At 63.1% G+C, this 27972-nt stretch overlaps 1 protein-coding gene across 2 annotated transcripts; it reads left to right on the top strand.

Moving 5' to 3' along the window:
* On the top strand, positions 1-27917 carry LETM1 (leucine zipper and EF-hand containing transmembrane protein 1). 2 transcript variants are annotated; one of them, XM_047798191.1, is made up of 14 exons: positions 1-261; positions 3801-3861; positions 10117-10528; positions 11983-12126; positions 13006-13143; positions 13640-13843; positions 17059-17178; positions 18367-18498; positions 18702-18839; positions 19179-19313; positions 22200-22334; positions 23388-23578; positions 24511-24649; positions 25375-27917. In XM_047798191.1, exons 1-14 carry the CDS (start codon positions 201-203, stop codon positions 25519-25521), a joined length of 2157 nt encoding a protein of 718 aa, XP_047654147.1. In that variant the 5' UTR covers positions 1-200; the 3' UTR covers positions 25522-27917. The 2 variants fall into 2 exon arrangements, with proteins under 2 accessions (XP_047654147.1, XP_047654146.1); XM_047798190.1 differs by having other exon boundaries at positions 2-261; positions 18702-18845.
* Positions 27918-27972: the final 55 nt, after the last annotated feature.

The following is a 27972-nucleotide window of genomic DNA, read 5'->3' as shown; positions in this document are numbered from 1 at the left end:
CCCGCGCCACCGGATGTCGGCGCCGGGACATGGCCGCTGCCGGTGCCGGGTCCTTGAGCTGAGCGCCCGCTGCCCGCAGCTAACCGCCGCCCTCAACCGTCTGCGGGCCGGCCGAGGCGCTACCGGCCGGCGAGGAGCCGCGGCCGCCGCGGAAGAGGAGCAGCAGCCGCAGGAGACCGGGCGGCCGCCGCGCCGGGCACATGGCGTCCATCTTACTGAGGAGCTGCCGCGGCCGGGGGCCTGCCCGCCTCCCGCCGAGGGGTAAGCGGCCGGCGCCCCGCGGAGGCACGGGGCCGAGGCGGCGGGCTGGAGAGGGCCTCGGGTCCGCCTGCCCCGACCCGGGCGCCCCCGCGTCCGGGCGGCTGCGGGGGGGCGGGGCGCGGCGCTCGGACCCAGGCCGGAGTTGGGGTCACGCCGGGAGCGGCCTTGCCCGCCGCCCCGCCCTGCTGGGCGTGAGCCGGGCGTGGCGAGCGCAGGGCGGTGGGTGCGGGCACGCGGGGCGGCCTGTGACTCACTCACGCCGTGATCTCAGTCGCCCAGCCGCTGGCCGCGGCGTCGGGAGCGGGGTCAGCAAAGTTTGGAAGAGAGGGTGCTGCCAGGCAGCCCTGGGACGGTGTCGGCGCTCCTCCGCGGTTGAGTCGGGTGGAACTGGGGGCCCGCTGGCGGAGACAGCCGCGCCCTCGGGCCGCGTTCCGGGCACCTGAGATGAGGGGCCAGCACACGGGCGATCAGGGCTTGCAGGACGTCCCCGGGACCCGTATCTTTAGGGTGTTGTTGGGCGTCTGTGGAGGGTGGGTCCACAGCTGGGCAGTGCCTGGAGCCTCGGTGACCCTAGTTGTGACACGGAGATCGCACTTAACTCGGGGCTCTTCGGGACCCACACGTAGCGTGCCCGCCCTGATCCTCACTTTCTGTGTCTCTTTTTAAGCTAACTTTTCTGAGTTTGTTCCTTATTTTTTGTTCTAGAAAATTGAGGTTGTGAAGTAAAACTGCATGTGTCATGGTGCTTTACTGTGTCTAAAGGCTCCTGGAGAAACTGTTATTGTCATTCTTAACAACAGTGGCTGATTGGCTGCTCAGATCTTCAGAGAGGCAAGAGTTCACTGTGTGAACAGTCTGGGTGCCCAGACCAGCTTGTGATCTTTCTGTCTGCTGCAGAGCCCTGTCCGTACCTCTTGCCTCATAATGGTGATGGGCCACACACATTTCTGTAGCCTGCTTATGGTTTAAAAATTAGCTGAGTGTGTTCCCTGATTGTATCATTCCAGGGATACAAGTGTTTCCTGTAGTTGGCACCGTTCTTCACGCAGACATTAGGAGGCTGAGAGGTAGTCTGACAGTTCATTTGCAGTGGGACCTGCAGGGCACCAGAGCCTGCAGGGCCCAGGGCTGGGCTGTGGGAGCCAGAGTCCAAACACATCCTCAGCAATGATGCTCCTGCTTGGTGGCAGGGGCAGCACATCTCCCCGGTTGTTGGCATCTTCAGTCACAGTGTGGGCCGTTGTTTTAACGAGTAAAGCAGCAGTAACACCTTATCCTTAACTAAGGTCCTCAGTAAATTCAGATTTCTCTTATGGGGGGAGGGGAGAAGAAGTGCCTGCGGCAGGAGGACCTCCAGTGCTCCAGGCTGACACTGATCGCCAAGCTGAGGTGGTGTCTGTCAGCTTCCTCTGCTTTCAGCCCTTTGCAGGCTGTGTTCTCTGGGAATGGGCTGGCACTTAGGATGGGTTGACCAGATCCGCCAAGGACTGGGTATAAGAGTGGCGGGGCCCAGCCTCCGGCCTTAGTGGAACAAGGGAGTGCTGGGGAGGAGCAGGCAGAGGGAAGCGGGGAGTCCTTGGAGCTGCTGAGAGTGAGGTGCCCATAGGACTCGGGGTCTCCTACCTGCATGTGTGCCAGTACAGAGTGCCAGGGAGGATCTGGAGATGGGCAGGGAGGGTGCTGCCTGGAGCAGCTTAGTGGGGAGAATGCAGAGTGTGCTTTTCTGGAAGCCAGGAAGAGAAAGGTGTGGGATAGGAAGAAGTCAGTTTGGGGAAGGGCTTGGAGATTGATCATATCCAGTGGCCAAGGACTCAGTCAATCATGCCTTGGAGTTCCTGTTGTGGCTTAGCGGTAATGAACGCCACCAGTATCCAAGAGGATGCAGGTTCGATCCCTGGCCTTACTCGTTGGGTTAAGCATCCTCCGTTGCTGTGAGCTGTGATGTAGGTTGCAGACAAGGCTCAGATCTGGCGTTGCTGTGGCTGTAGTGTAGGCCGGGCAGCTACGGCTCTGATTGGACCCCTAGCCTGGGAACCTCCATGTGCCGCAGGTGAGACCCTAAAAGAAAAGAAAAAAAAAATCATGCTTCAGCAGTGAAGATGGAACTTGAACTGGAAGGCTCTGGGAGCTCTTTGGTTGGTGGCGCATGCCAGTCCCATGAGGACGGAAGCTCCTGCACTCGAGGACTCTTCCACGCCTCTGGGACCTCGAGCCGTATGCCGCTCCATCTGGCTGTTGATCTGCAATAAGCTGCACTAGTCAGTAGAGCATGTTCCTAAGTTCCATCAGCCATTCTCGCAAGTTATCAAAACAGAGAGGGTCGGCAGAGTTCCCGGCATGGGTCAGTGGTCATGAACCCGACGAGTATCCATGAGGACGTGGGTTCGATCCCTCGCCTCACTCAGTAGGTTAAGGATCTGGTGTTGCAGTGAGTTGCAATGTAGGTCGCAGATGCGGCTTGGATCCTGCACTGCTGTGGTTGTGGTGTAGGCCGGCAGCTGTTGCTCGGATTCAGCCCTTAACCTGGGAACTTTCTATGCCGCGGGTGTGGCCCTAAAAAGACAAACAACCTGAAAGGGCCATGGAAACCCCCTAATACATCGTTGGCAGGAGTGTGGGCAGTCTTCGGACCCCACTTGCACCTTGCCTCTGAAGTGGGGCAGCCTTGTGGGACCAAGCCCTTAACCAGTGGGTCGACACTAACTGGCTGGAGTCAGAATTGAGTTGTAGGAGACTCAGCTGGGCTCCAAGTTGAGGCGTGGTTGTTGGGAAGGAGACAACAAAAGGACTTTCAGAAGGAGAGAGCAGCCCACTGACCACCTCCTGGGGGGGTGGGGGGTGCGGAGAGCCTGGAGCCCCCCCCCCCGGGGTTACTCTGAGAGCCTTCCAAGTCAGGATGGGGAGAGAGGGGCCGGGCCGGCAGGAGTGTGCGATGGGTGGGTGGGTGGGCAGACCCGGGGCTCCCAGGCTGTGGCAGCTGGTCTGGTTGCTGGGGGGCCTTTTCCAAGTTAAGTTCTCCGGGGGCGGGGGAGGTTTTTGTTCAGGAGACAAGGAAGGCGGGTCTGCCTCAGTTGGACTGAGAGCTTGGGAGTTGGAGGGGGCGTCCAGAGCACGTCAGAACCCCAAAAAACGTGCTCTGTGTGCGTCACTGTCATTCATCCAGGAAGCACATTGCCCTCGGTGCTGAGTTTTCAGGTAATTGTCACGGCCCTTGCCCCTGCTTGGGGGTGTCATTTAGACGGGGCCTTGCCTGCTCTTCGGGGCTGCCTGTGTGTCTGGGCCTGGCCTCTGCCCACCAGAGGCAGCTGGAGTGAGTCGGCGGTGGTCCCACCTGGGGAGACCTGAAGGCCCAGGCTCCCTGGGCACCCAGTGGCAGAGTCTGGTCTTCCAAGACCCTGCGTGCCAAGTGGGGCTGAGCCTGTACTTCGCAGCACTCAGAACAGGCCTCCGGAAACTACTGTCCCAAAGACCCTGGGGTGGCACCCGCACGAGGCCCCGCGTTTGACTCGCGTCTCCTTGTTTTTCTCTTTTCGTTGCAGGTAGTCTAATGGGTCCTGCTTGCCACAGTTGTGCCAACACCGTGGGGTTGATGAGCTGTGTGTAAGTAAATAAAGGCCACTTTCTGCCTCTTTTTTTTTTCTTTTAGGGCCACAGGTGCATCATGTGGGAAGTTCCCAGGCTAGGGGGCGAATTAGAGCTGTAGCTGCAGCAACGTCAGATCTGAGCCAGGTCTGCAGCCTACACCACAGCTCACGGCAACGCTAGATCCTTAACCTCCTGAGCAGGGCTGGGGATCAAACCTGCGTCCTCGTGGTTACTAGTTGGGTGTGTAACCCCCTGAGCCACAGTGGGAGCTCCCAACTTTCTGCCTGTTTGAAGGTGGGGCTTGAAAGGGCTTGAGTGCCGTGGACTCAGTGTGGGCAGGTGGCATATCCTGCTTTCCTGCTCTTTGTTTTTGTCCTTTGAAGCCTTTATCTTTTCACCTTGAAATATATGATCACATACATGAGTGGATATTTGAAAAATAAATACTCGTAATCCCAGGACCTGTCACCAGTATCAGCTCTTCGGTGTATGTAATTCTGCTCGTGTTTCTTATGTATCTTTTTTAAAACATGCGGTAGTGACCGTCTGATATCTTTTCTGTGTTCACACAGTGGCCGTTTTCAGTGGCTTCTTGTGTATTTTTGTAAAAAGCCGTTGGCTGTGTCAGGCATCGTCATCGGCGTGGGGCTCTGGCCCTGAGCCTCAGGGTCCCTGGAGTGCTGCAGCTTGCCCTCCCTGCTTCTGGGGACGAATCTGGCGTGTGGTGGGAGTCTGGGGGACTGCTGAGGGGCTGGAGGGCTCCCTGGAGGGAGTGGCACCCACACTCCCCTGTCCACTGTCACCCACAGCCTGCCATCAGCCCTGCTCGCACCCCCCCCCCCGCCCCTTTCCTCCTGGTCCCTCGCCTGTGCGCTGTGGCTGCCAGACCTCTCCCTTGGCCCCAGGTCCACCCGCCTGGGCACCTAGCATGGAGCTGGTCCCTCTCGACACGCCCAGCCCTCCGGTGAGAGTGTCCCGCCCTCACAACACCTTGTCCGTGGAGCTGTGGGCCCTTGGGGGTTTCTTTTTCTTTTCGCTTTTTCTTCAGGGTCACACACATGTGGGTGTGGAAGTTCCCAGGCCGGGGGTCACATCAGAGTCTTCTGGATGTTCTTATTCATTTGAGATTTTGCTGGTTTGTCACCTCATTTTGGGGGGTGCCACGCCCACAGCATGAAGAGGTTCCCTGGGCCAGGGGTTGAACCCGAGCCTCAGCAGTGTCACCTCATGTTGGCTGTAAAACTCCGCTGGAGGAGCTTCCTGGTTCGGATTTATTTCCCTAAAACAAACACTGCACAAGCTGCACGTGAACACTTGATCGTCAAGGCAAAGTCGTGTATAAGCATATTTTCGGTTTTCTGGCTCTTAGAAAACGCTGAAAGTAGGCAGCCCGGGCTCTTCACTCATAGGCGTGGGTGTTCACGGGGATCCGAGCGTGTGCGGTGTGGCGGGGCCGCTCCGGTGTTTTCAAAGGCCTCGCGGCAGCAGCCTTGCAGGCCTCCACCTGCTGCCACAGTGCCCCCAGCTCTTGACTTTGAGTTTCTCTTTTCTTTCTTTTTTTTTTTTTTGGCCATGCCTGAATCATGTGGAAGTTCCTGGGCCAGGGATTGAACTCAGACCCACCCGCCGTGGCAGACCCAAGCCAGTGCAGAGACAACACTGGATCCTTAACTCGCTGCGCCACAGAGGAACTCCTGATACACATACGCGCGCGCGTGCGAGTGTGTGTGTGTGTTAAGTGCTGTTGCTCCAGCATTTTGTTGACCTTGATTTGAGTTAGGTTTCCTTTCTGATAGTCGCTAGACTTTGTTGCCGTGAAACCTCTCTCTTTACGATGTGGAGGCATCGATACATGAGCATGGCAAGTTCCCAGGTGGTGCAGCGGGTTAGGGACGCGGCATCGCCGGCGCTGTGATGCAGACCGCAGCCGCCGTGCAGAGGCCATCCCTGGCCCGGGAACTTCCACGTGTTGAGGTTGCAGCCGAAACCAGACAGACAAACAAAACGTAGGAGCCTCGAACATCTTTACTCTTCCTGAAAGATGCTTTTCTAGATTTCAGAGTTCTGAGTGAACTCTGTCATCTGCAGCTGGCATTTCGGGGGCCTGGGGCCCCGTGGGTGGCCGGAAACAGGTGACTAGTGACCTGGGGGAGTAGTTGTTGCCGTGAAGGATGTGGTCCTACAGGATCAGCGCCCGGGGTTTTTCTTTTCTTTTCTTTTCTTTTCTCCTTCCTTCCTTCCTTCCTTCCTTCCTTCCTTCCTTCCTTCCTTCCTTCCTTCCTTCCTTCCTTCCTTCTTTCCTTCCTTCCTTCCTTTTCTTTCTTTGCTTTTTAGGGCCGCACCTGTGGCATACGGAGGTTCCCAGGCTAGGGGTCGAATCGGAGCTTCAGCTGCCGGCCTCCACCACAGCTGCAGCCACTCGGGATCTGAGCCCGTCTGTGACCTACACCACAGCTCACAGCAACGCTGGATCCTTAACCCACTGAGCAAGGCCAGGAATGGAACCTGCATCCCCGTGGATACTAGTCGGATTTCGCTCCTGCAGCTCCACGCCGGGAACTCTGCTGTCTTGGTCTTAATTGAAATGGTTCGGACCCTGCAGGGTGAGTAGGTGGAGAGATTCTGATCACAGACTTTGTGTAGCTGCTCTTGACGTCCTCTGTCACAGGCAGTAGGCGGAGGGGACGCGCCCATGACCTGGCGCGTGCAGTCGCCCGGTGACCGGCAGGCAGCTCTGCTCCCTGCAGGCGCCGAGCCCCATTCAGTGGGAAAGCTTGAGCTCATGGGCTATTTCTGTTTGTCGTTGTCACTTAGTGAGCACTTACAAGATCTCTCGTTGGTGACAGGCGCTGCCCTCGCATGAGGTCACGGGGCGGTGAGGGCTCCCCCGTCCCCAGGTGCTCAGGGGTACGTTGTCCCACAGGGGCTCGTGCCCCACCACCCGTGTCTCAGCAGGGGCGTCCTGTGCATCTGGAAGGACCTCTGGGTCCGTGGTCCGTCCTGCCTGCCCTTCCTGTTCGCCCCGCGGATCCGAGGGGCACGTTGAGGGCTGGTGCCCACCCTGGCCCGGCCCCAGGCCGCTGTCTGGGCACGCTGTGCCCTGGGCAGGGGGTGGTCCCACGAGTTAAGAGGTGTTTGCTGTGGGAGCGTCTCAGGTCCCTGCACCATGGCCTGTGGGTGCCACTGACAGCAGAGGGCACGGGGGTGCTCTGAGCACCTGCGTGCTGTCCCCTGCCAGGCACTGCTCAGGTCTCTTCCCGAGGGTGACGTCCAGCTGTCGGGGGAGGTGGACGGAGGGGCACCGTCCTCAAGTCAAACGAGCAGGTGTGCGGGGCTCTGCCTGTGCCGCCCTGGCGGGTCTCCACCCTCCACCTTGTGGAGGAAGCCGCCTGCTTCCGTGGCCGTCAGGTTGGAGAGTGGGGTGATGAGGCTGGAGGGAGGCAGGAGGTGGAGGTTCTTCCTGCATTCGCCGTCATCACCTGCTTGGAGAGGGGAGGCCGAGGCCCAGGAGGCACGACTTGCAGCCGAAGTCTCACCACTGTGAGTGGCCGGGGGCTGAGCCAGTGGCTCTGCTGTGTCCACTGGGCCTCACATCTGGGTGGGTTTGCGGGACCCTCCTTTCCTGGCTTAGGTGTTGACTGACTGCGGGGTTGAGGAGCTCGTGGTACAGGACGACCCTGCCCTTTGGGGGCACAAGCAGGGGCTTTGGACAGAAGAGGGGCCGGTGGGGGCATCTACAGGCCAAGAGCCAGGGGGCCCAGCCCTGCTTGTCCTTTGGGTGCCCCATCCGTAAGGAGAGAGCTGAACGAGACATTGCCCAGCCTTCTTCCAGCCCTGAGTGGCGGCTCCTCAGCTGCTGGAAGGGGACAGAAATAATAGCTGCAGCTCTGGCAGGCATGGCCACACACCAGGTGCTGCTTGGCTCCCCGTGGCCATGCGGGCTGTTCGTGAAGCGCAGGGAGGTAGCCTGTCCAGGGTCACTCAGGGTCTGTAGTGGAGCTGGAGCTGGACGGGCTGGCAGCAGGCAGGGTTCTGAGACAGGCCTGGACCGTGGGAGGAAGCGGGGGTGTGGCGGTTGTAAATTGCCTCTGAGGCGGGCAGGTGTGGGGTGGGGGGCGTCTCTGAAGTGGCAGGTGAGGTGGAAAGATTGAGACCCAGGAGAATTGTGTCAGTAAGTTGCTGCACTGTTGGGCTGTGATGGCTTTTGTCGCTGCGCTGCCACTGGGAGAGGACCTCGTCATCGCACCTAGACCTTGGGCTGTGCCATGTCTGCTTGGGCACCGCGAGCTGGCAGGACCCAGTGCAGGCTCCAGAATCGCAGGCTGCGGTGAGTGGCCGTCCTGCGGGTGGAGACGCCGGCAGCTGCTGGGCCCGGGAAGAGCAGACCGGCCTTCTTTCCTGCTGGCGGTCCAGGCAGCCCTGTAGGCCTGGCATGTGTGGACAGCGGGCTCACAGACGCCTCTGCAGCTTCCTGCTGTGGTTTGGAGGCAGCTCAGGCTGTTCCCTGCTGGGCCTCCTGGAGCCCGAGGTTCCATGGAGATGGCGCAAGTGGGAGGCTTTGAGAGGGGCACCCCCTTGGGGAGCTCTGTAGGTCAGGGGGCCCAGAGCAGAGCTGGTGCCTGCAGGTGTCCAGGCCAGGCCGGTTGCAGAGGTTCTGGGCCAGGGTTCTGCCAGCACGCCTGGCGAGGAGGCGGGTGTGGGCGCCAAGTGAGCAGCAGGGTGGTGGGGGAGGAAATGGGCTTTGGGCCCTTCTTGCGGGCTCTTTGCACAAACACCTCGGGTCCGTGGATGCGCAGACGTGGGCCCCGAGGGATTGGAACGCTGGTGAATTGGCTGGCAGGTTTCCAAGGGATCTTTTCTTTTTTTTTTTTTGATCCGAGGAATCCTTTTGTAGGAGGGAGCAGAGTGATGATTGAAGAGGCAGGTGTGGTAGTAGGATTTCAGATTCATCCTGTTAGGGTTTGTGGCACGTTGATTACACACCGTAGCTTAGATGACTGTGCTCCTGCTTTATGCCCCGGTCCCCTTCTGCTCCCCGCATCCCGTCCTACTCTGAATTTTTTTGTGTGTGTCTTTTTTTTAGGGCTGCACCCACAGCATGTGAAGGTTCCCAGGCTAGGGGTCTAATTGGAGCTGTAGCTGCCGGCCTGCACCACAGCCACAGCAACACTGAGTTGCGTCTGTGACCTACATCACAGCTCATGGCAACACCAGTTCCTTAACCCACTGAGCGAGGCCAGGGACCGAACCCGCAACCCCATGATTCCTAGTCGGATTTGTTTCTGCTGTGCCACGACGGGAGCTCCCATCCCATCCTACTCTGAAAGGTGCTTGTTGTTGCTGCCTCATTGAAGATGAGGAGAAGAGTTGGGAGTCCCCGTCGTGGCTCGGTGGAGACAGTCCAACTAGTGTCCATGAGCACGCAGGTTTGATCCCTGGCCTCGCTCAGTGGGTTAAGGATCCGGCATTGCCCTGAGCTGTGGTGTAGGTCGCAGGTGCAGCTCAGATCTGGCGTGGCTTTGGTATAGACCAGCGGCTACAGCTCCGATTCGAGCCCTAGCCTGGGAACTGCCATATGCCGCGGGTGCAGCCCTAAAAAGACAAAAAAAAGTGGGAGTGGATGAGCAGTCCCCGGGCGGGGTTCCCCGTGTGGGTGCTGGGCTGGCAGTGTGGCACCTCCCTGTTGTCGGCTTAAGAAGAGTGACGTGGAGCTGTGCCGTTTTGTTCTTGGTCCAAGGCCTCATGGGCCTTGGATTTGAATTGGCACGGAATGGTAGTGGCCCTCGTGATTAGGGAAAGGCCATTCACAGTATGGTGTTTCCAGTAGCAAGACCACGAGGTGAAAAGAAGCAAATAAGATTTAGTAAGTGATTTGGGGTGGGGCAGGACAGGGCGGCAGTGGGGTGGGAGCTCACTGGTGGCCTCCCAGTTGGGGATTGGGCATTGTCCCTGCTGTGGCTCCCCGCCTTTCACGCCTGGCTCTGGAGCGGCGGGTCCCCACAGAAAGTCACTGTTAGGGCAGAGGACCAGCCTGGGAGACCCGCGCAGAGGTTGGGTCTGGCTTGTCGGGGGACCAGGCCTTTGCTGGCTGTGTTGGTGTGTGACCAGCTCCTTCGTGCCCGGCCCTGGGCAGCGCTTGGTTCTCCGCGTCCGGCCGGGCCGGGCCGGGCCCGTCTGCCCACGTGCCGGCGGCGGAGTCGGCGTCGCGCTGCCAGGAGACGGGCGCCAGCACCGGGCCCTCATCGCCGCCTTCTCTTTCGCTTTTTCAAGGACGCTTCCGTTCGGCGGCCCTACGCCCGTCCACCCCGTGTACCTTTCCCTCCGAGCCGACCCCCTCGGCTGCTGGACTCGGAGGCCCGAGCGCACGTGCGCCGTGGTCCCAGGGCCCCGGCTCGTGTCCCTGCGCTACTGGCACTCGTCCCCGCCGCGGGGCGATGACTCCGTGGTGGAGAAGTCCCTCCGGTCCTTGAAAGACAAGAACAAGAAGCTGGAAGAGGGAGGCCCCGTGTACAGCCCCCCCGCAGAGGCGGCCGTGAGGAAGCCGCTGGGGCAGCGCGTCCTGGACGAGCTCCGGCACTACTACCACGGCTTCCGCCTGCTCTGGATTGACACCAAGATCGCCGCGCGGATGCTCTGGCGCGTCCTGCACGGCCACAGCCTGACCCGCCGCGAGCGCAGGCAGGTAATGGGCGCCGCCGCTGCCGGGTCCCCTGCTTTGGGCTCCAGGGCTCGTCTCTGCCGCTCTGGACGAGAGGCCAGGGAGCACGGCGAGCGGTCCCCGGAGCTCCGCCACTGAGAGCGGTGCCGCCGCCTGCTGATGTGGGTCTCCTCTGGGCGCTCTGATGTCGCCCCGGCCCCTGGCGCCTCTCGCGGGAGGGCGGCGTCCGCTCGGTGGTGTCCCCTTTGTGGGTGAGCCGCCTTTTCCGGCTCGCTGCCTCCCAGACCTCTCTGCTGGGCGCTGTTCCTTGGGGTCAGAGGCTTGCTGTTGGTGTCAGCCCTAGGAGCTGGCGGCCCTCCGCCTGGGCTCGCGGCCTTCTGGCTCCGCCCTGGGACCAGGGTGCTGTGTCCTCGCGGCTCAGCAGGAAGAGTCCTCCTGGTTTTCCAGGGTCGAGGGGCTTCCGGGTCTCCCGCTCCGTCTTTGCAACGACTGACAGTGATGCGGTGGGCTCGCCTCTCCTCTCCCCTTCTTGCTCCCGTCTCTCCTGGTGAGGCCCGGGGGGCGGGGGCAGCTTCGAGTCCTCGGTGCCCCAGGAACCAGCCCCATGCGCACGCGCGCCCCCCGGAGAGGCGCGGAGGTGGGCCTTCTCTCGGAGGCGACCGCCGGCGGCCTCCGTAGGGAACACGGGCTGTGTCCTGCTCGTCGTCGTCGTCTGTCCAGGGCCGCACCCGCGGCGTGTGGATCCTCCCAGGCTGGGGTCAAGTCAGAGCTGAAGCTGCCGGCCAATCCAAGGACTGCGTTTATTTTATTCTACTTATTTGTTGATTTGGGTCTTTTGGGGGCCACACCCAGGGCACATGGAGGTTCCCAGGCCAGGGGTTGAATCGGAGCTGCAGCTGCCGGGCTGCACCACAGCCACAGCCACGCAGGATCCAGGCCTCGTCTGTGACCTGCCCTGAAGCTTACAGCGACGCTTGGCTGCTGTGCCCGGCCAGCTCCTGGGCGAGGAGTGGTGCGGAGTGGCCACTGGGGCCCAGCAGAGAGGGCCCGCTGGGCTCCGGTTGCGGGGTCCTGCCGTCAGCAGTGCTTTGTCATGTCGCTAAAGCCCTGGGTCTCTGGCTGTTACTGTGTAGCCGTCTTTCACCTCACTCATCTTTTTGGGGGCGCAAGAGGGGTATCCCCTTTCTGCAGAGTGTTTGGGGTGGGTGGTGCAGCACGGCTTTCCCTGGTGCCCCTCGCTGCTGCCAGCATGCCCGTCCGCAGCCTCTCGTCGCCTCCAGCGGGCTGTTTCTGCAGAGCAGGGCCCCCGGTGGGCACCTGGGAAAGGCCTCCCCCACTGATAGGCACAATGCCACACTCAGGGGGCACCCACCGGGCGTCCTGAAGGCTTGTCAGCTTGTGGCTCGGCGGGCTTGTCTGCCCCTGGGTGGCGCCGCCCGCCTCTGCGCCCTCGTCACCCGTGCTCCCTGTGCCCCCAGTTCCTCCGCATCTGCGCCGACCTCTTCCGCCTGGTGCCGTTCCTGGTCTTCGTGGTGGTGCCCTTCATGGAGTTCCTGCTTCCCGTCGCGGTGAAGCTCTTCCCCAACATGCTGCCGTCCACCTTCGAGACCCAGTCCGTCAAGGTGACCGCGCGGGGCCGCGAGAAGGCCGCTCCCGGGCAGCCTTGTTCGGTGACGGACGCTTCGGATGTGACCTGGTTTTGAATTTCATCTTTTTTTAAATAATTCGTTTGTGCTGTGCTGTGATTATTTAGTAGGTGCTGGTTTCAGGTCTGTTTCTCTCTCTCTCTCTTTTTTTTTTTTGTCTTTTTGTCTTTTCTAGGGCCGCTCCCGTGGCATATGGAAGTTCCCAGGCTAGGGGCTGAATTGGAGCTGCAGCTGCCGGCCTACGCCAGAGCCACAGCCACACCGGATCCGAGCCGCGTCTGCGACCTGCACCACAGCTCACGGCAACGCCGGATCCTTAACCCACTGAGCAAAGGCCAGGGATCGAGTCTGCAACCTCATGGTTCCTGGTCAGATTCGTTAACCACTGCGCCACGACAGGAACTCCTCAGATCTGTTTCTCTTTAAACGTGTCCTAAAACACGGTTTCTCTACGCCAGTGTTCAGGCCACAGGTTGAGACCCATGCGTGGGGCAGGGCTGGCGACCACAGCCCCTGGGCCATGCGGCCCCGCCTGTTCTGACCATCAAGGCATTTTGAGGCCACACAGGCCCAGTCGTGGATGTGTCACCGGGTGGCCTTTGGTTCCACGGCCCTCGGCCCACAGGGCCTGAAGCTCTTTATGGAGCTCGTCGGCCCTTTCTCTAGGTCAGTCACACAGGCTTTTGAAAACCGTGAGTTGGAAGAGAAGGTTCGTGAAGGCACAGCAGGGGGCTGGAGGCGGCGCCCGCATGGTGGCGCTGGGTGGAGGAGTGCGCCCTTCATGCTGCCCGGGCTGCCCAAGGGTCGGGGGCGGCTCTGACTGCAGGGAGTGCAGCCCCCGCTCTGACCCCGCAGGAGGAGAGGCTGAAGAAGGAGCTGCGGGTCAAGCTGGAGCTGGCCAGGTTTCTCCAGGACACCATCGAGGAGATGGCCTTGAAGAACAAGGCCGCCACGGGGAATGCCACCAAGGACTTCTCCGCGTTTTTCCAGAAGGTGCTGTGCCGTGCCGTGCCGGCTGCTCCCGTGGGTGCCAAGTGCTGCCTAGGGCCTCGGCCGCCCGCCTTGCCTCGTGGGCCTCGCCCGGCCTGGGGCGGCCTGCTCCGCCTCCCTCTTCTCTTCCCACACGGGCCGGGTGGAGCTCCTGGCCGGCGCTTGGCAGGACGTCTGGGGACCTGGGGACGGGCGCCGCACTGGGGGGCACACGTTCTTGCCTGTGTCTCCAGGCTTTGCAGCAGCCCTGGGGGGGCAGCGTGCGGTGAACCTGAGGCCCTGTGGGTGTGATGAGCGGGGGCTGGGCTGGGGTAGAAGGACGGGGCCAGGCCGCACAGGAAGGAGGGCAGGGCCTCTCTTCCCCCGCCGGGGTCCCGGGACAACGTGGCCGCCGGTGCTCCCAAGGCTGGCACTTCCAGCCCCTTCTCTCGTGTCCTGACTGGAGGTGTGTGGCCGAGGCTGAGGGGGCGCCGGGGTGACCCTCGTGGTTGCTCCGCAGATCCGCGAGACGGGCGAGAGACCGAGCAACGAGGAGATCCTGCGCTTCTCCAAGCTGTTTGAGGATGAGCTGACCCTGGACAACCTCACGCGCCCGCAGCTGGTGGCGCTGTGCAAGCTGCTGGAGCTGCAGTCCATCGGCACCAACAACTTCCTGCGCTTCCAGCTCACCATGCGGCTGCGCTCCATCAAGGCCGACGACAAGGTGAGCCCTGGGGGCCCATGCGCGCGGGGGGGGGGGGGGGGGGGGCTCGCGGCACCGCCCCTTCCTCCTGCGCCTGCGGCCGGCGTCACTGACGAGTTTAGCTCGTCGTGCGCCGCCCTGAGGAACACGCTGATGAAGCCTGGTACCTGGACGTGGCCCGGGTCTGGATACGCCCTGCAAAAGTAGGGCCTAGACCCGCGGCCTCGGAGCGCAAGCGTCTGCAGGTCCCGGGCACCCCCGGCCCACGGCCGCCCACCCTCAGCCCCACCCGCGCGCGCTCAGCCGGGACCCATCCGGCCCGCAGCCAGAGCATCTGTCCTCGCTCTCCTCCTGTCTGTCCACCCGCGCCGTCTCCTCCTTGCTTCTTGCAGAGCAGTCAGGGCGTCGCCACTCCACCGGCTTCACAGGCTCCCGGCTGCTCCCTGAGCAGCCTCCCCGCCGTTGACGCCCGGCTTCCCTGAGGTGTGAGCGTCGAAGGCAAGCAGGTGCCTTCACTGCCGCAGCAGGGCTGGGCCCCGACGGCCTAGCTGCACGCAGCCTCCCCGCCTTCGCACTCGCGTGTGCGCGCACGTCGGCACTGAGCTGATGCACCTGCGCCACGTGCTCGTCCTCCCGACGCGGTCCTTCCTGCTGCGGTTCCACGCGGGCCGTTTCTTCCACCTGAGAAGCCAGCCCCTTAGTTCCTGTTTGTGTGGCGGGGGCTGTGTTAAGCTTCCCTTCTGCAGGGTTTGCGGACTCTAGAGCTCCAGGCTTGCAGGGGCCTGGGCCTCCGGCCCATTCCAAGACCCTCTCCCTGCCTCCCCGCTGGGGCGGTGTCAGGAGGGGCCCGAACGAGACTCTCCTGCCCCTCCCAGCCAGAGGGAGCCCCGACTCCACCCACCCCTCCCAGTAGAGCCGGACGTGCCTCTCCCCGAGCCCAGCGGGGGCTGCACCGGAAACCTGGCAGAACCAGCAGCACCCCACCTGTCCACGACTGCGACGTCCCCAAGAGCGCAGGCCGTGGCTCCCCTAGAAATGGGCACGGCACCCACATGGGGCCCCACAAGACCTTGACTCATGGGGACCAAGCAGTGCGGGGTAGGGAGGAGCCAAGACTTGGTCTCTGTCACTGGCGTGGCGGCAGTGTTGTCTGGAGACCAGGTTTGGTTAGGCAGGAAGTGAAACAGCTCAGGCTTTGTGGTTGGAGGATTTGAAATGATTTTCCCGCGCCCAGAAAAGCCACGCTGAGGGAGAGACGTAAACACCTCTGGCCGTTAGTTTGGATCTGTAGGGGCTAGGTTGTCCGTCACGCAGCCTGTGAGCCTCGGAGTTACCCCCGTGCTGGGGTGCTGTCACGGGGCCCACTGGGGAAGAAGGGACATGATGCCCAGTGTCTAGGCTTCACTTGAAAATCACTCATGCTGAGGCTTCCGTCATGGCTCAGCAGAAGCGAATCTGACTAGCATCCATGAGGATGCAGGTTTGATTCCTGGCCTTGCTCCCTGGGTTAAGGATCTGTCATTGCCTTGACCTGTGGGGTGTAGGCCACAGACACGGCTCGGATCTGGAGTGGCTGTGGCTGTGGTGCAGGCCAGCAGCTGCAGCTCCAGCTCCGATTCAACCCCTAGCCTGGGAACCTCCATATGCCCTGGGTGTGGCCCTAGAAAGACCAAAAAAAAAAAAAAAAAATCGCTCGTGCTGAGAGCCGGGAGGACCCCAGAGTGAATGAAAAAAAAAGGCAGTCAGTCAGTGGATGCCAGTGCTGAGGAGGCAGAACAGAGAAAAGGGATCATTTTAGCCACTGGCCACCTCCCCAGTTCGGTGAGCAACACACATCTGCAGACTCAAGAACCTGGCTGAACCTGAGACAGGATGAACCCAGAGAAGCCCCCACCAAGGCACGTAGTCGGATGAGCAAACGCGAAGGACGGGAAGCAATCTTGAAAGCGATGAGAAGGGCGTCTCACCCCCAGAGAAACGACTGCAGTGGTAGCGCATTTCTCACGGAGGCCGAAGGACCGGGAAAGTAGTTTTCACTTTGCTGGTGAAACTGTCAACTCCGTCCTCTGCCCAGTGGAAGCAAACCTGAAGTTACAAATTAAAGAAACAGGAACGAGGGGAAACGAGGCCTTCTCGGCCGAAGGCGCTCCGAGGCGGGTCAGCGGCAGAGCTGCCCGCGGGGAGCCACGTGCTTCTCCGGCCAGGCCGAGGGGCGGCCGCACGTCCAGTGCGGGCAGCACTGGGACGGGCTTCCAGGGGCACCGAGAGCCACCCCGGGGCGCAGGGAGCGGGAGCGGACACTCTGGTGAATCCCCTGCCCCTGGGGAGGTGGGGGAGGGGGACAAACAGGAGGCGTCGCGACCAGACCTAGCTATGGCCTGACCATCTCGCCAGGGCCTGTGTCCCACGCGGTGCGCTCGGTTTTGAAGAAGGTAATGGCCTGTGTGGCTCCAGGAGTTACACGCCGTGCGGTCTCGCTGCTGTGGTGTCCTTCCGATGACGAGCGACAGGACGAGCAGGGTGGCGGGTCCCAGGGCTCGAGGGGGCGGGCGCTGCTTTCTGTCCGACTGGCTCACCGTCGCGGTCCGGCTGTGCTTCCCACGCGTTATCACGGGAGGGAGCTCACGGCTGCACGTCCAGCTGCCGACATCCTCCGTGGAGCGCAGGCCCCGTAGCGTCCACCTCACAGGACCCCTGTGGGGCTCACGGGGCAGAGGTGGCACTGCCGCCCGTGTTCCTCCTCTCCCCCAGCCTCCTCGAAACCAGCTCCGTGTCCTCCGTCTCTGGGGCACCCTGTCTGCCTCCCCCCTTGGTCTCCGGGACCTCAGGCTGAGCAGGAAGGCAGGGGCAGAGGCCCCCTCAGGACCGGGCTCACCCTGGTCCCCGTCCCGCCTCTTCCTCGGCTGGGTCGCTGTGCTGCGGGGGTGGGGAGTGGGGTGCCCACAGGCCCTCCCCTGACTGCGGGGAGGCTCCGGGCCAGAGAGCACAGCCTGGGGGTCAGGCGTCTTCATCCCCGCGTCGGTTCTGGCTGTGGACCCCGGGGTCTCCGCCCTCTGGCAGATGGGTCTGGTCCCTGCGGACCCGGAACAGGGACCTTGGTGGCCGAGGCGTACCTTGTGCTGGGCAAAGCGTGTCGGGAAGGAGGCTTGTAATCAGACACGTCCTGCCGGCGCGACGGTCAGCAGCACAGACCCGCAGGGCGCCTTCCGCTGGCTCATGAGTGCCTTTCCCGGCAGCTCATCTCCGAGGAGGGGGTGGACAGCCTCAACGTCAAGGAGCTGCAGGCGGCGTGTCGGGCGCGCGGCATGCGGGCCCTGGGCGTCACGGAAGACCGTCTGCGGGACCAACTGAAGCAGGTGCGTGGGGGGCTCTGTCCCAGCGGAGGCAGGAGCCCCGGGCCCCCTCTGGCCTTCAGCTCCCACCGCTGCTGGCAGCTCCTGGGGGTCGCTCTGATTGCCCGTGGCTGGCATCCCCTCGTCCCGGGGTTCTGTGCCCACGTGAGCCCTAGGTCAGCTCCCTTTGAGGTGCTGTGGGCTGTCTCAGTTGAGGCCGGGGCCAGCCTGCAGGGTCTGAGATCACAGCATCTCGGCGTCACGTCAGGGCACAGGGTGCCGGCTGGACACTGGGGGTGGGGGACACGCACTCCCCCCTTGTCACTGATCTTGTTGTCTGGGTCTCCTCGCAGACCCTCCCCAAGTCAGGGCACCCTGGGTCCGTGGCACACTTGGGGTGTTGGGCACTGGGGCATTTTGGTCGCCAAGGCTCGTGTGTCTTCCTTCTCGAACCGTTTTAGTCCCTTCCCCGCTCTTAGAATCTTCTGTTCTGCGTCTGCTTCGTGTGCAGGCGTCTTTTTGTCAGCCGGAGCTGTCTGTGCTCCTAAAACACTCGGTCGGCGCCTGGCTCACAGAAGACAGACCTTGAGTGCTGAACAATCTCCAAATGTCACTTTTTTTTTTTTTTTAATCTTTTGTTGGCCGTACCTGCGGCATGTGGAACATTCCAGACTAGGGGCCGAATCCTAGCTCCAGCTGCCGGCCTGCACCACAGCAGCGCAGGATCTGAGGCGCGTCTGTGACCTACACTGCAGTTCACCATAGTGTCAGATCCTTAACCCACCGAGCGGGGCCAGGGGTTGAACCTGCGTCCTCATGGGTACTCGTCGGGCTCGTTACTGCTGAGCCACGACAGGAACTCCTCCTTGTGCCGCTTTTAACTGAAAGGCTCTGTAACGGAATCCGGTGGTCTGGCCCCGTGGCCTCCCTGCAGCAGCTGCCCCTCATGGGACTGCGTTAGGCCACAGTCGTTTAGTGCAGCAGGGAGCAGGCCTTTCAGAGCTGGAGGTGGCTTTTTTGGAGGCGCGCTCGCTCTGGCGACGGGAGGGTCTGTCCGCTCAGGCACCGCTGTGGCTGTGCCGCTGGTCGCCTCCCCCCCGCCACATGAACCAGAGCAGAGAGGAACGTCCCGGGGCTGAAAGCCCTCCGGCCGGGTCCCAGGAGACCAGGCAGGAGGAGGCCCGCGGGTGAGTCTGGGTCTTGGACTTGCAGTGGCTGGAGCTCCACCTGCACCAGGAGATCCCCACGTCTCTGCTCATCCTGTCCCGGGCCATGTACCTTCCGGACACGCTCTCGCCCGCCGACCAGCTCAAGTCCACCTTGCAGACCCTCCCCGAGATCGTGGTGCGTGTGCCGGGGCCCCCTCACCCGCTCCTGGGACGCTGCCGCCCCGTCCTGTCTCGCTGCCTGCCCATTGCCGCCTGTGGCGGGCAGGCCCTGCGATGGGCACGGCTGGTGGCTGGGGGTGCAGGGCGCACAGGTGTGGCCGGTCCCAGCGCCCTGGCTGCTGTGGCGGGGCCGCGCTCACGGGCGTCCCCTCTCTCAAGGCGAAGGAGGCCCAGGTGAAAGCGGCCGAGGTGGAGGGCGAGCAGGTGGACAACAAGGCCAAGCTGGAGGCCACGCTACAGGAGGAGGAGGCCATCCGGCAGGAGCACCGGGAGAAGGAGCTGCAGAGGCTCTCACAGGTGGCGGTGAGCGGCTCTGCGCGGCTGGGGCCGGTCTGAGGGGCGGGTGGGCAGACGGCCCTGCGGGCCACGGGCAGTGAGCAGGCCGCCGTCTTTGGCTGGGGTGCCAGGCAGCGCAGGCGGCTGGCTCAGCCCAAGGCGGATGCTGGAGGCCCTGACGGCTTCATGGAGGGTTTCCGCGGCCGGTCGATGCTGGCGCAGATGCAGGAGCCTCGGGGTCGCGCCTGGCCCACCCTGCGTGCGTGTGCCCTCTGACCGGCAGACCTGTGCTGACGTGGACACCCGGGAAGGCGGCTGCTCTGATGGCGGTGCTGAGCCGGCAGCGGTCTTGCGTTTCAGAAGGAAGCAGAGCCCGAAGTGGTGGCAGAAGCTGCCCCTGGGAGGCCGGCGGCTGAGCAGCAGCCGGAAGTGCCCGGCGTGATCCTGCCGACAGAGGCCCTGAGGGACGCCGCCCCTGTGCTGGAAGGCCTGAAGGTAACAGCGCTGCCCACCGGAGGGAGCAGCGTCGAGCGTGCAGGAGGGACGAGCCTGCCACCAGCAGGCCTGCAGCCTGGCTACTTAGGGTGACCACGGACGGTCGTGGGTCCAGGAGTGAGGCCACAGGTCGGACATGTTCCTGGGAGGCCTGATGTGTGAAGGGCGAGCCGGGTTCGGCCCGAGAGGCTGGAGGCTGAGGCGCCCACATGGTGGGCGCCCGGGGAGGCTGTGGTGGTCCCTCCCAGAGGCTGGCTGTGCCGTCCCCGTTCCCAGTGCCCTGCGCTGGGGAGCCCTGGGGTGCTCGCTTCTGGCAGCCTTGCCGTCCTGGTGGTAGCCCTGGCTCCCCTGGAGGCCTGGAGGCGCCTTCTGCCTTGGAGCCGCAGGGCCCTGCAGCGGGCAGCACGAGGGCTGGGCTGCTCTTGCAGGCGTGCTGGGTGGAGGACATGCTCACTGGACAGATGGCAGCATCCATTTGGCAGTTGGGTGGCAGATATACGTCTGGGGATTCTCGGAGTGGGTGGGGGCCCGGGGTCCTCGGCATTGAGAGGTCGGGGTGGTGAGGCCTTGGGGTTCCCCTGGGGGGTCGAGCATGTTGACACCTGGGTGGAGGGATGGGCTTTGTCAGATGTGCTGAGGGCCAGGTGGAAGTGGCCTGAGGGTTGACCCCTGATGGACAGCATGGTGAAGGGCAAGCCCTGCTGTAGGGTCTCAGGAGCGGGAGGGTGCCAGCCTCCTCCAGGCCTGTGGGAAGGGAGGGCCCCCTGGGGAGGGCACGGGGGCGCTGGGCATCAGAGAGGAGTCAGGCTGTCTACGTGAGAAGAGAAGCAGGAGCACTAGGGCTCTTCTGAAGCGGGCTGTGGGCTGCAGAGGCGGCACGGGGAGGGTGGGCCGCAATGGAAGGGCTGTGTAGCTCAGGATGAGCTTGGGGCGCCTCTTTCACCCCGATAAAGGCCCTGGCCTGTGAGGAGGCCACCCTGAAACACGGCCCAGGAGACAGTCAAAGAGTAGCGCACAGTGTTGATGACATGAGGAACGGGGACCTGGGAGCCAGGCCCACCTGGGCTCGAAGAGGGACCCTGGGAAGGGTCAGGGACCAAGGTAGTGGGGTCGCTTCAAAGGCGGTATGGGGCCAGGAAGCTCAGAAGCGTGCCTGGTCAGGCCCAAAGAGCGTGGTTCTGGGGGCAGGGATCACCCATCAGCAGTGGTGCCCGGACGGTTGGCTGTCTCCAGGGAAACAGATGCATCCCACTTCCAGCGGATTCAACTTTAGATGCAAAAGGATGTTCAGACTCTCAGGAGAGCTGTGAGCTAAGGATTGCCAAGGGCGTCTTAGCAAGAGGCACAGGCCTTTAAAAACCAAGAGCCTTGCTTGTTGCAAAGTTGCCACGAAGAGCGGGAGCAGCAGTTTCCCGTTGGCAGCGCAGGCCTGGGGCTCGTCAGTCCTGCCCGCATCTCTCATACTGAGAACCCGAATGGCTCCAGGCAAGCGGGTTTGGCCAGACCCCTGTGGCTTCAGGGGTGAAGGTCCGGACTGGGGGGGGGGGGACGAACACGTCCTGCTCTGCAGCCTCAGCAGCACGCCAGAGAGAAGGGAGGGTCCTGAGAAGAGCCCACCTGACACCGAAGCCAGATGGACACGGGCCCTCGAGACAGGCCCGCTCCCGGACACAGGAGCAGCTCCTTCGCAAGCCCCCAGCCAACGAGTGGCCACTCCTCTGCTGCAAGGATGCTGCGTCCGGGCCTCTGGGTTTGTCCAGGGTGCAGATGCAGTCGGTGTGATGCCCGCCTTAGCAGACCCCAGGGGAGCCACTGTTCCATCTTCTCAGCAGACGCACAGAAAGCCCCTGACAGACTCCGGAGCTGCTTTTGAACCAGTGGAGGATGCCCTTCCAGAGCAGCGCCTGCAGTCTGGTGACGCCCAGGGGTGGGGCCGCCAAGACCTTGCGCTCGCAGCTCGCCCTGGTCCGGCACTGGTCCGAGGTTCTGGCAGGAGGACGGTTAAGAAAAACCCAAGCCCGCGTCGTCGTGAGGCTCCGTGTTCCCAGGCGACGTGGGCGTCTGAGGTGAACTGCACTTCTCTGTGCCGGCGTGAGGGCTCCGACTGGAGCTCCGAGCAGCGTGTCGCACGGCAGCCCCCAAACGAACTTCTTAGGCATCACTTGGAAAATAGGGGCCAAGACGTGTGCGGCTCCAGGACTGGTGCGGACGCCGCTGCACGTTGCTGAGGTCGAAGAAAAGCACTAAGTCGAGGAGAGCGTCCCTGGGCGCCGACGGGCACTCGAGGTTGGTGTGGTGGGAACACGGGCGTTCCCGTCCGTGCCCAGCGGGTGAAGAACCCGGCTAGTATCCACGAGTTCGCAGCTTCAGCTTCAGTCTCTGGCCTTGCTCAGTGGGCTAGGGATCTGGCGTCGCTGTGCCCGTGGCTGTGGGGCAGGCCGGCAGCTGCAGCTCCAGTTTGACCGCTAGCCTGGGAACCTCCATGCCATGTGTGCGGCCCTAAAAAAATGCAGATTTATTGCAAAACTCGTGTGGAAATTCAGAGGACCTGAAATAGGCAAGACAGCAGACGAGCGAGTTTGGCTTCGGCCCTGAGTGGAGTATTCTCGGCCGACTGTCAGCAGGAAGGAGGACCGCGCTCCACGCGGCCGATCCGAGCGTGGGGCCCCCAGAAGTTGCTCAGCGTATCCCGGGCCAGAGTCGGTCGTGCGGGGAGGGCGTGGGCACGAGCAACGTTGGGGCCGCCGGTGCCTCTGTCGGGGGGCCCCCGATGGTTCACACCTGTCCGGCGGGGGGCCTTGGAGGGGGTGCACGCGTGGGCAAGCCTTCGGGAAGCAGGCGGGCGAGTCCCCTCGTCACGGTTGGTTGTGCTTGTTTTCTTACCAGGAAGAGGAGATCACTCAGGAGGAGATTGACCTACTCAGCGACGCCTGCTCGAAACTGAAGGAGCAGAAGAAATCCTTGACCAAGGAGAAGGAGGAGCTGGAGCTGCTGAAGGAGGACGTCCAGGACTACAGCCAGGTGCGCGGGGCCGCGGGGGCGGCGCGGCTGGAGGACCGGCCGCCAGCCAGGGTCCGTGGAGCCCGCGTCCCGCGGGCCGAGCTGGTCGTGGGCGAGCACTGGGCGAAGTGGCCCGTGCTCAGAGGCGCCTCCCCCCGCCCCGGGCGACGAGCACCCGCCCTTTTACTCGCTAAACCCGAAGGTATCAGGTGACTGTCCAGTCACGTGACGCGGGAGCCTGCGTTCTCTTCCTGATCGCCCGAGACTTCTTTTTAGAAATAGTAGGGCTTTTTTTTGAGATTGGTTAAAAATAACGTGCTCTTTTTTGCTCTTTGACGGCGTCTTGCGTGGAACCCGGTGGTTATCAGAAACAGCCTCGCTCTCCTCCCCGCCTCCCCCCCTGCCCTGAGGCACTTGCTCGTGGGCAGACCCCGACTGGGGGTTGAAGAGGACGCTCCCCTTCCTTCCGTCCCACGTCCATTCGTTCCTCCTTTTAGGTGCTCCCCAGTGGCTCCGCAGGTCAAGGACCTGGCATTGTCACTGCTATGGCCTGGGTTCAGTCCCTCACTTGAAATTTATCCCTTTAGGAGTTCCCGTCGTGGCGCAGTGGTTAACGAATCCGACTGGGAACCATGAGGTTGCGGGTTCGATCCCGGGCCTTGCTCAGTGGGTTAAGGATCTGGCGTTGCCGTGAGCTGTGGTGTGGGTCGCAGATGCGGCTCGGATCCCGAGTTGCTGTGGCTCTGGCGTAGGCCGGCGGCTGCAGTTCAATTCGACCCCTAGCTTGGGAACCCCCATATGTCGCGGGAGTGGCCCGAGAAATGGGAAAAAGACAAAAATATACTAAATAAGTACATAAATAAAAAGCAGGAAGAAAGTTGGAGTCAGAACAGGGTCCATTTCCTTTGCTGCAAAATCAGTGTTTGAGTTTGCAAAGGTAAGAACACATCCACACGGGAGATTCGAATACGCCTGCGACTCTGTGGCTGGAGTTAGTGGGTCTGCCCCATGCACAGCCTGGCCCTTCCTGCTCTGGAGCTGTAGCTTATGTTAATGCAGTTATAATTTTATTAGGACCTGCAGGAGATCAAGAAGGAACTTTCAAAGACTGGCAGAGAAATATACGTGGAAGAGTCTAAAGCCAGCAAGAGGCTGACGAAGCGGGTACAGCAGATGATCGGACAGATGGACGGGCTGCTGGCCCAGCTGGAGGCCAGTCAGGAGGCCGGCAGGCTGGGCCTGGCCGCCGAGGGCTCGCCTGCAGGGTGAGTGTGGACCCCGGGAGGCCGCAGCCTTCCTCGCTCCGGAGCCCACTTCTCAGCCTTGGGGACCAAGCACTGCGCCCTCTGACCTGGCGACACCAGCCAGAGCCCAGCCAGTCCCACCTCTCTGTGAGGTCTTCCCTGCACGTGTGTGTGTGTGTCTGTCTCTCTCTCACACGCACACGCCTGTGCTTCAGCACCATCAGCCCTCATCTGCAGGACCACAGCTGTGGCTCGCCTGCACCCCGTTTCCACCATAGCCCACACTTTGCTCCAGGCCGCCACCAAGCTGGCCCTTCCACAGCGTAACTGGGATCCGAGCTCCCTGGGAACCCCGGCTGCGCCCCGTCCCTCCTCCCTCACCCCACTCAGCCCCCCTGGGTGCCTGTCGCCTCAGCTCCTCAGGCCCTCTTGCCCTCTCCCTCCTGCTGAGCGCCCTGCGCCCAGCCAGGCCCTCGGGACCGGCTCTGCCTGGGGGCCGGGGGGGGGGAGTCCCCAGACGCCTGGGAAGGAGGTGGCCAGGTGAGTGCGTCACCCCCAGGCAGTGACACTCAGCCCTGACGGGAGCCAGGCCCCCTCATTTTGAGCCCCCGGTGTCCAGGGCTGGGCGGGCTGGCTGCGGGGCCTCTGCTGTCCTCGTTTCAGGCCCTCCCCCAAGGCAAGGTCAGTGTCCCCTCCGGGGTCGACCTGCTGTGCTCTGCGGGTGCAGACAGGCCCGAGGACCCCATGCAGCAGGGGTGGGGCTCTGTCCTTGTCCCCGTTGGCAAGGCCGGCCTTGCTTGGGGGGCCCCGGACGGAGTGGTGTCTGCTGTTTCTGTGTCTGAGTCGGCCGGGTGTTGCCAGAGGAAGGGGCAGGGGAGCCCTGGGTGGGAGGGGCCGCGGGGGCCGTGAGGCCGGGGGTGCAGCCAGCCAGCCGTGTGCTGCCATGTCCCCAGGGAGACGGTCATCAGTGTCACCGAGCTCATCAGCGCCATGAAGCAGATCAAGCACATTCCCGAGAGCAAGCTCATCAGCTTGGCCTCGGCCCTGGATGAGAACAAGGACGGCAAGATCAACATCGACGACCTGGTCAAGGTGGGCGGGGGGCGCTTTCCTCCTGGGCCTCTGCCCATGAGCCCCCCCCCGGCCCTCGCTTTGCACGCCCCGCGAGGAGGCCCTGCCCTCCGGCCGTCCTCCGGAGCCGGTCCCGGCTTCTCGGGGCCCTGGCCGGGTCTGGGGGCGACGGGGTGTCGGCAGCCCCAGGAGAGGAGCCGTAGGACGCTGGTGGGTGTGGAGGCCGAGGGGGTCCCTGGGGCCGAGAGGGCGGGCAGCTTCGAGACCTGGAGTGGGCTCCTCCTCGTCAAGAAGTCTGAGCTCCCGTGTGGGCACCCTCCTGCAGCAAAGGCTGGGGGCCGAGCCCATGTCCCTGCGCCTTCCTGAGGCCCCTCTGTGACATCCCGGCACACGCCGCCCTGAGCAGGGGCCGGAACCGCAGCCTGGCCGTGCTGTTGGGGCCCCTTGCCCGCGTTCCCCAGCGGCACGAGGCCCGCCTGCCGCCCGCCCCTGGCACGGCTGCCTTCGTCCTCCCGTTCTCCGGGTCCCTCCTAACCTGGTGTCTTCTAGCCGGACCCGGGGCTTTGGAGCCTGTTGGCTCCTGGGGGTGGGTGGGGGTCCGGTTCTCAGAAGACCGGGGGCCCCTGGGGGTTCGGTGCAGCGTGCGCGTGCCTGGGCGCCGCCCGTCCCCCGCTGTGGTCAGCAGGGAGGCACTGCGCCGCGGGGCAGAGCCACCCCTGAGCCCCTGCGCCCTCCCGTGTGTGCAGGTGATCGAGCTGGTGGACAAGGAAGACATTCACATCTCCACCAGCCAGGTGGCCGAGATCGTGGCCCTGCTGGAGAAGGAGGGGAAGGTGGAGGCCAAGGCCAAGGAGAAGGCCAAGGAGCAGGAGGCGGCGGAGGTGAAGAACTAGCGCCAGCCCGGCTGGGGGGCACCTCGGTGGCCGGGGCGCCTGCCTCCGTCCAGCCACAGTGACCCTGAGGAGAGGGATTGCTTTGAGGTGGTTCTTAGAGACAGATCTAATATTTTGTCTGGAATAAATCGGAAGCTTCATAATCAAGTAATTTTTAATTTTCATCATTCCACGAAGATTCAGTCGGCCTGGGCCGCTGGGCCCCCAGGAGCCCTCTCCGGATTCCCCGGGCGGCGCCGCTGCCACCACCACCGCCGTCCAGCGGGGGTCCTGACCGTGCCCGGGCCGCGCGAGGAGAGAGGACCGGCCGCCTGGACTCCACGTCCCTGGAGCCCTCGGCGTGCGGGCGGGGCCGCGCCGGCTCCGCGGGCCCGGGCCGCCCCTCCGCCGGTGAGGAAGCGCGTCCGTCCGTCCGTCCCCGTGGCCTCCGGAGACGCACTTCTGGGGCAAGAGCGTCGGCATCTCCCACGAGCCCTTCCCACGTGAGCGTGCAGGCTCCTCCCTGGTTTTCCTTTGGTTTTCTCAGCGAGTCTCTGAACCCGTGAACGCTCAGGACTCCCTCCCGCGCTGGTCGGAGCCCCTCGGAGCAAAGGAACGCGAGTTGTCAGCTTTGTCGTGCGCGACCCTGGGAGAGCGAGCGTCTCACGGGGACTCGCTTGTCGTGCTGTTGCGGAGGTTTCGCCCCCCACCTGAGGCACGTGGACGTCCCAGGGATCCGATCCGAGCCGCAGCCGTGACCGCACCACAGCTAGAGTCACACCGGATCCTCTAACCCACCGCTCGGGCCGGGGATCGGACCCGAGCCGCCACCCGCTGCGCCACAGCGGGAGCTCCCGTCGGCAGGGCCGAGCGGCCCGAGGCACCGCGTCTCACCGCCCCCGTGGGTGTCCGGGGTGGATGGATCTCCCTGTGTGTCGGCAGTCGGCTGGGCCCTGGCTGCTCTGCGGCAGGAGACCCTCCAAGTGCCCGCGTCGCCTCCCCGCCTTGAGGGGCCCGCGAGGCCCAGGCCCCCTGCGTGCGGTGTGGCGGCTCGGGCCGCTGCGGCCCTGCCCTGTCAGGCTCCTCCGAAGGCTGCAGTCAGAGAGAGGCCGGACCTGAGCGGCCAGCTTAGCCGAGAGAGGACGAGGACAGAGGGGCAGCTCTGAAATTACGTGAAACCGCTCAGCCGTTGAAGACGAGACTTGGCAAGATAGGAGCGAGGTTCTGTGTTCTCAGACGCAGCCTTTACGACGGAACAGCCGCTGTCTGAAGGGGTCTGGTTCACCTGTTGAAGAGGCAGGTCCCGGATGCTTGGTTGCAGTTAGTGAGGTATCTCACATTTAGCGGGCTGGCCTGGTCGTCAGCCGGGCGAGGGCTTTGCTGGTGAGCTGGGTGGCAGCAGCGTCCCCGCAGCCGACGTGTCCTCAGGCGGGCCTGGCTTGCTCCAGAGCTGTGCTTCGGGCCGGTCAGCGGCTCCCGGCTCCCGGCTCCCCTCGCAGCCCTTGCCAGGCGCCCGAGGCGTCCCCTCCGCTGCTGTCACTGTGCGGCCACGGCCAGGCCCTCTCGGTGTCCCCCGGCTCTGGAGCTGCCCTCCCAGAACCCGTCTTCTTGGCGAGACCAGCTCCGGCGGGACCCTCCTTCGGCTTCTGTAACGTCGGCTTCCCTCTTCGCTGCTTTCTCAGCCGTGGACTTTATGTGTCGCGGCGGTACTGAGTGGTGGCTCCGAAACCAGAGCTTCCGTGTCCGAGCCGCGGGGAGCAGCCGTCGGGTGGCCGAGCGCCTCCCTGCGCTTTCTCGGGAGGGCGCCTGTGTCCTCAGCAGCAGAGATGCTGGGCCGGCTGGAAAGCGGGTTGGGAATCCTTGGCGTGTCTCCACCTGCACTCCATGCGACGCCCACTTTCTTATCAGGGACTCAGAAAGTGGGCGCGTCGCTCCGAGTCCCTTTGGAAACATCAGAGTCCGGACTCTTTAGAAATGAGGGCGCCTTGTAATTCGTGAAGAGTAACTCCAGGTAGTGCTGCTCCCGGCAGGGCCCCGGGGCCGGCCGCCAGCTCCGTCTGCGTGTTCTCCAGGGGCCCCGGGGCCGGCGTCGCCGGGGGCTGTGTGTCAATGCCTTTTTTAGAAATAGTGTTTTTATTAAAATATCAAATTAATGTTCCCATAACAGCCCAAGCGAGATGCCTGAACCAGACGACACCAGCCGTCAGGGTGGGAAAGGCAGAGTTGTCTGGCCTGGCAGCAGGAGGGGTGGCGAGGGGGCCTCGGGTCTGGACAGGCTGCCTCGTGGCCGGACTCCAGAAGGAGCCTCGCCTTCCAGCCCTCAGCCCCGGCCCCAGTGTGCCCTGCCTGTCCCCTCAGACCGCGCGTGACTAGACACGGTCTATTGTCAGCAGGTTTAATAAATACTGTCTCGGTGACCTGTCTGCCCTGCTGGTTGGTTGGTTCGGGTTGGTGAGGCAGCTGCTGCCTGAC

The sequence above is a fragment of the Phacochoerus africanus genome, chromosome 10 (genome assembly GCF_016906955.1).
Source record: "Phacochoerus africanus isolate WHEZ1 chromosome 10, ROS_Pafr_v1, whole genome shotgun sequence".
Lineage (NCBI taxonomy): Eukaryota > Metazoa > Chordata > Mammalia > Artiodactyla > Suidae > Phacochoerus > Phacochoerus africanus.
This window is presented reverse-complemented; position numbering and strand designations above follow the sequence as displayed.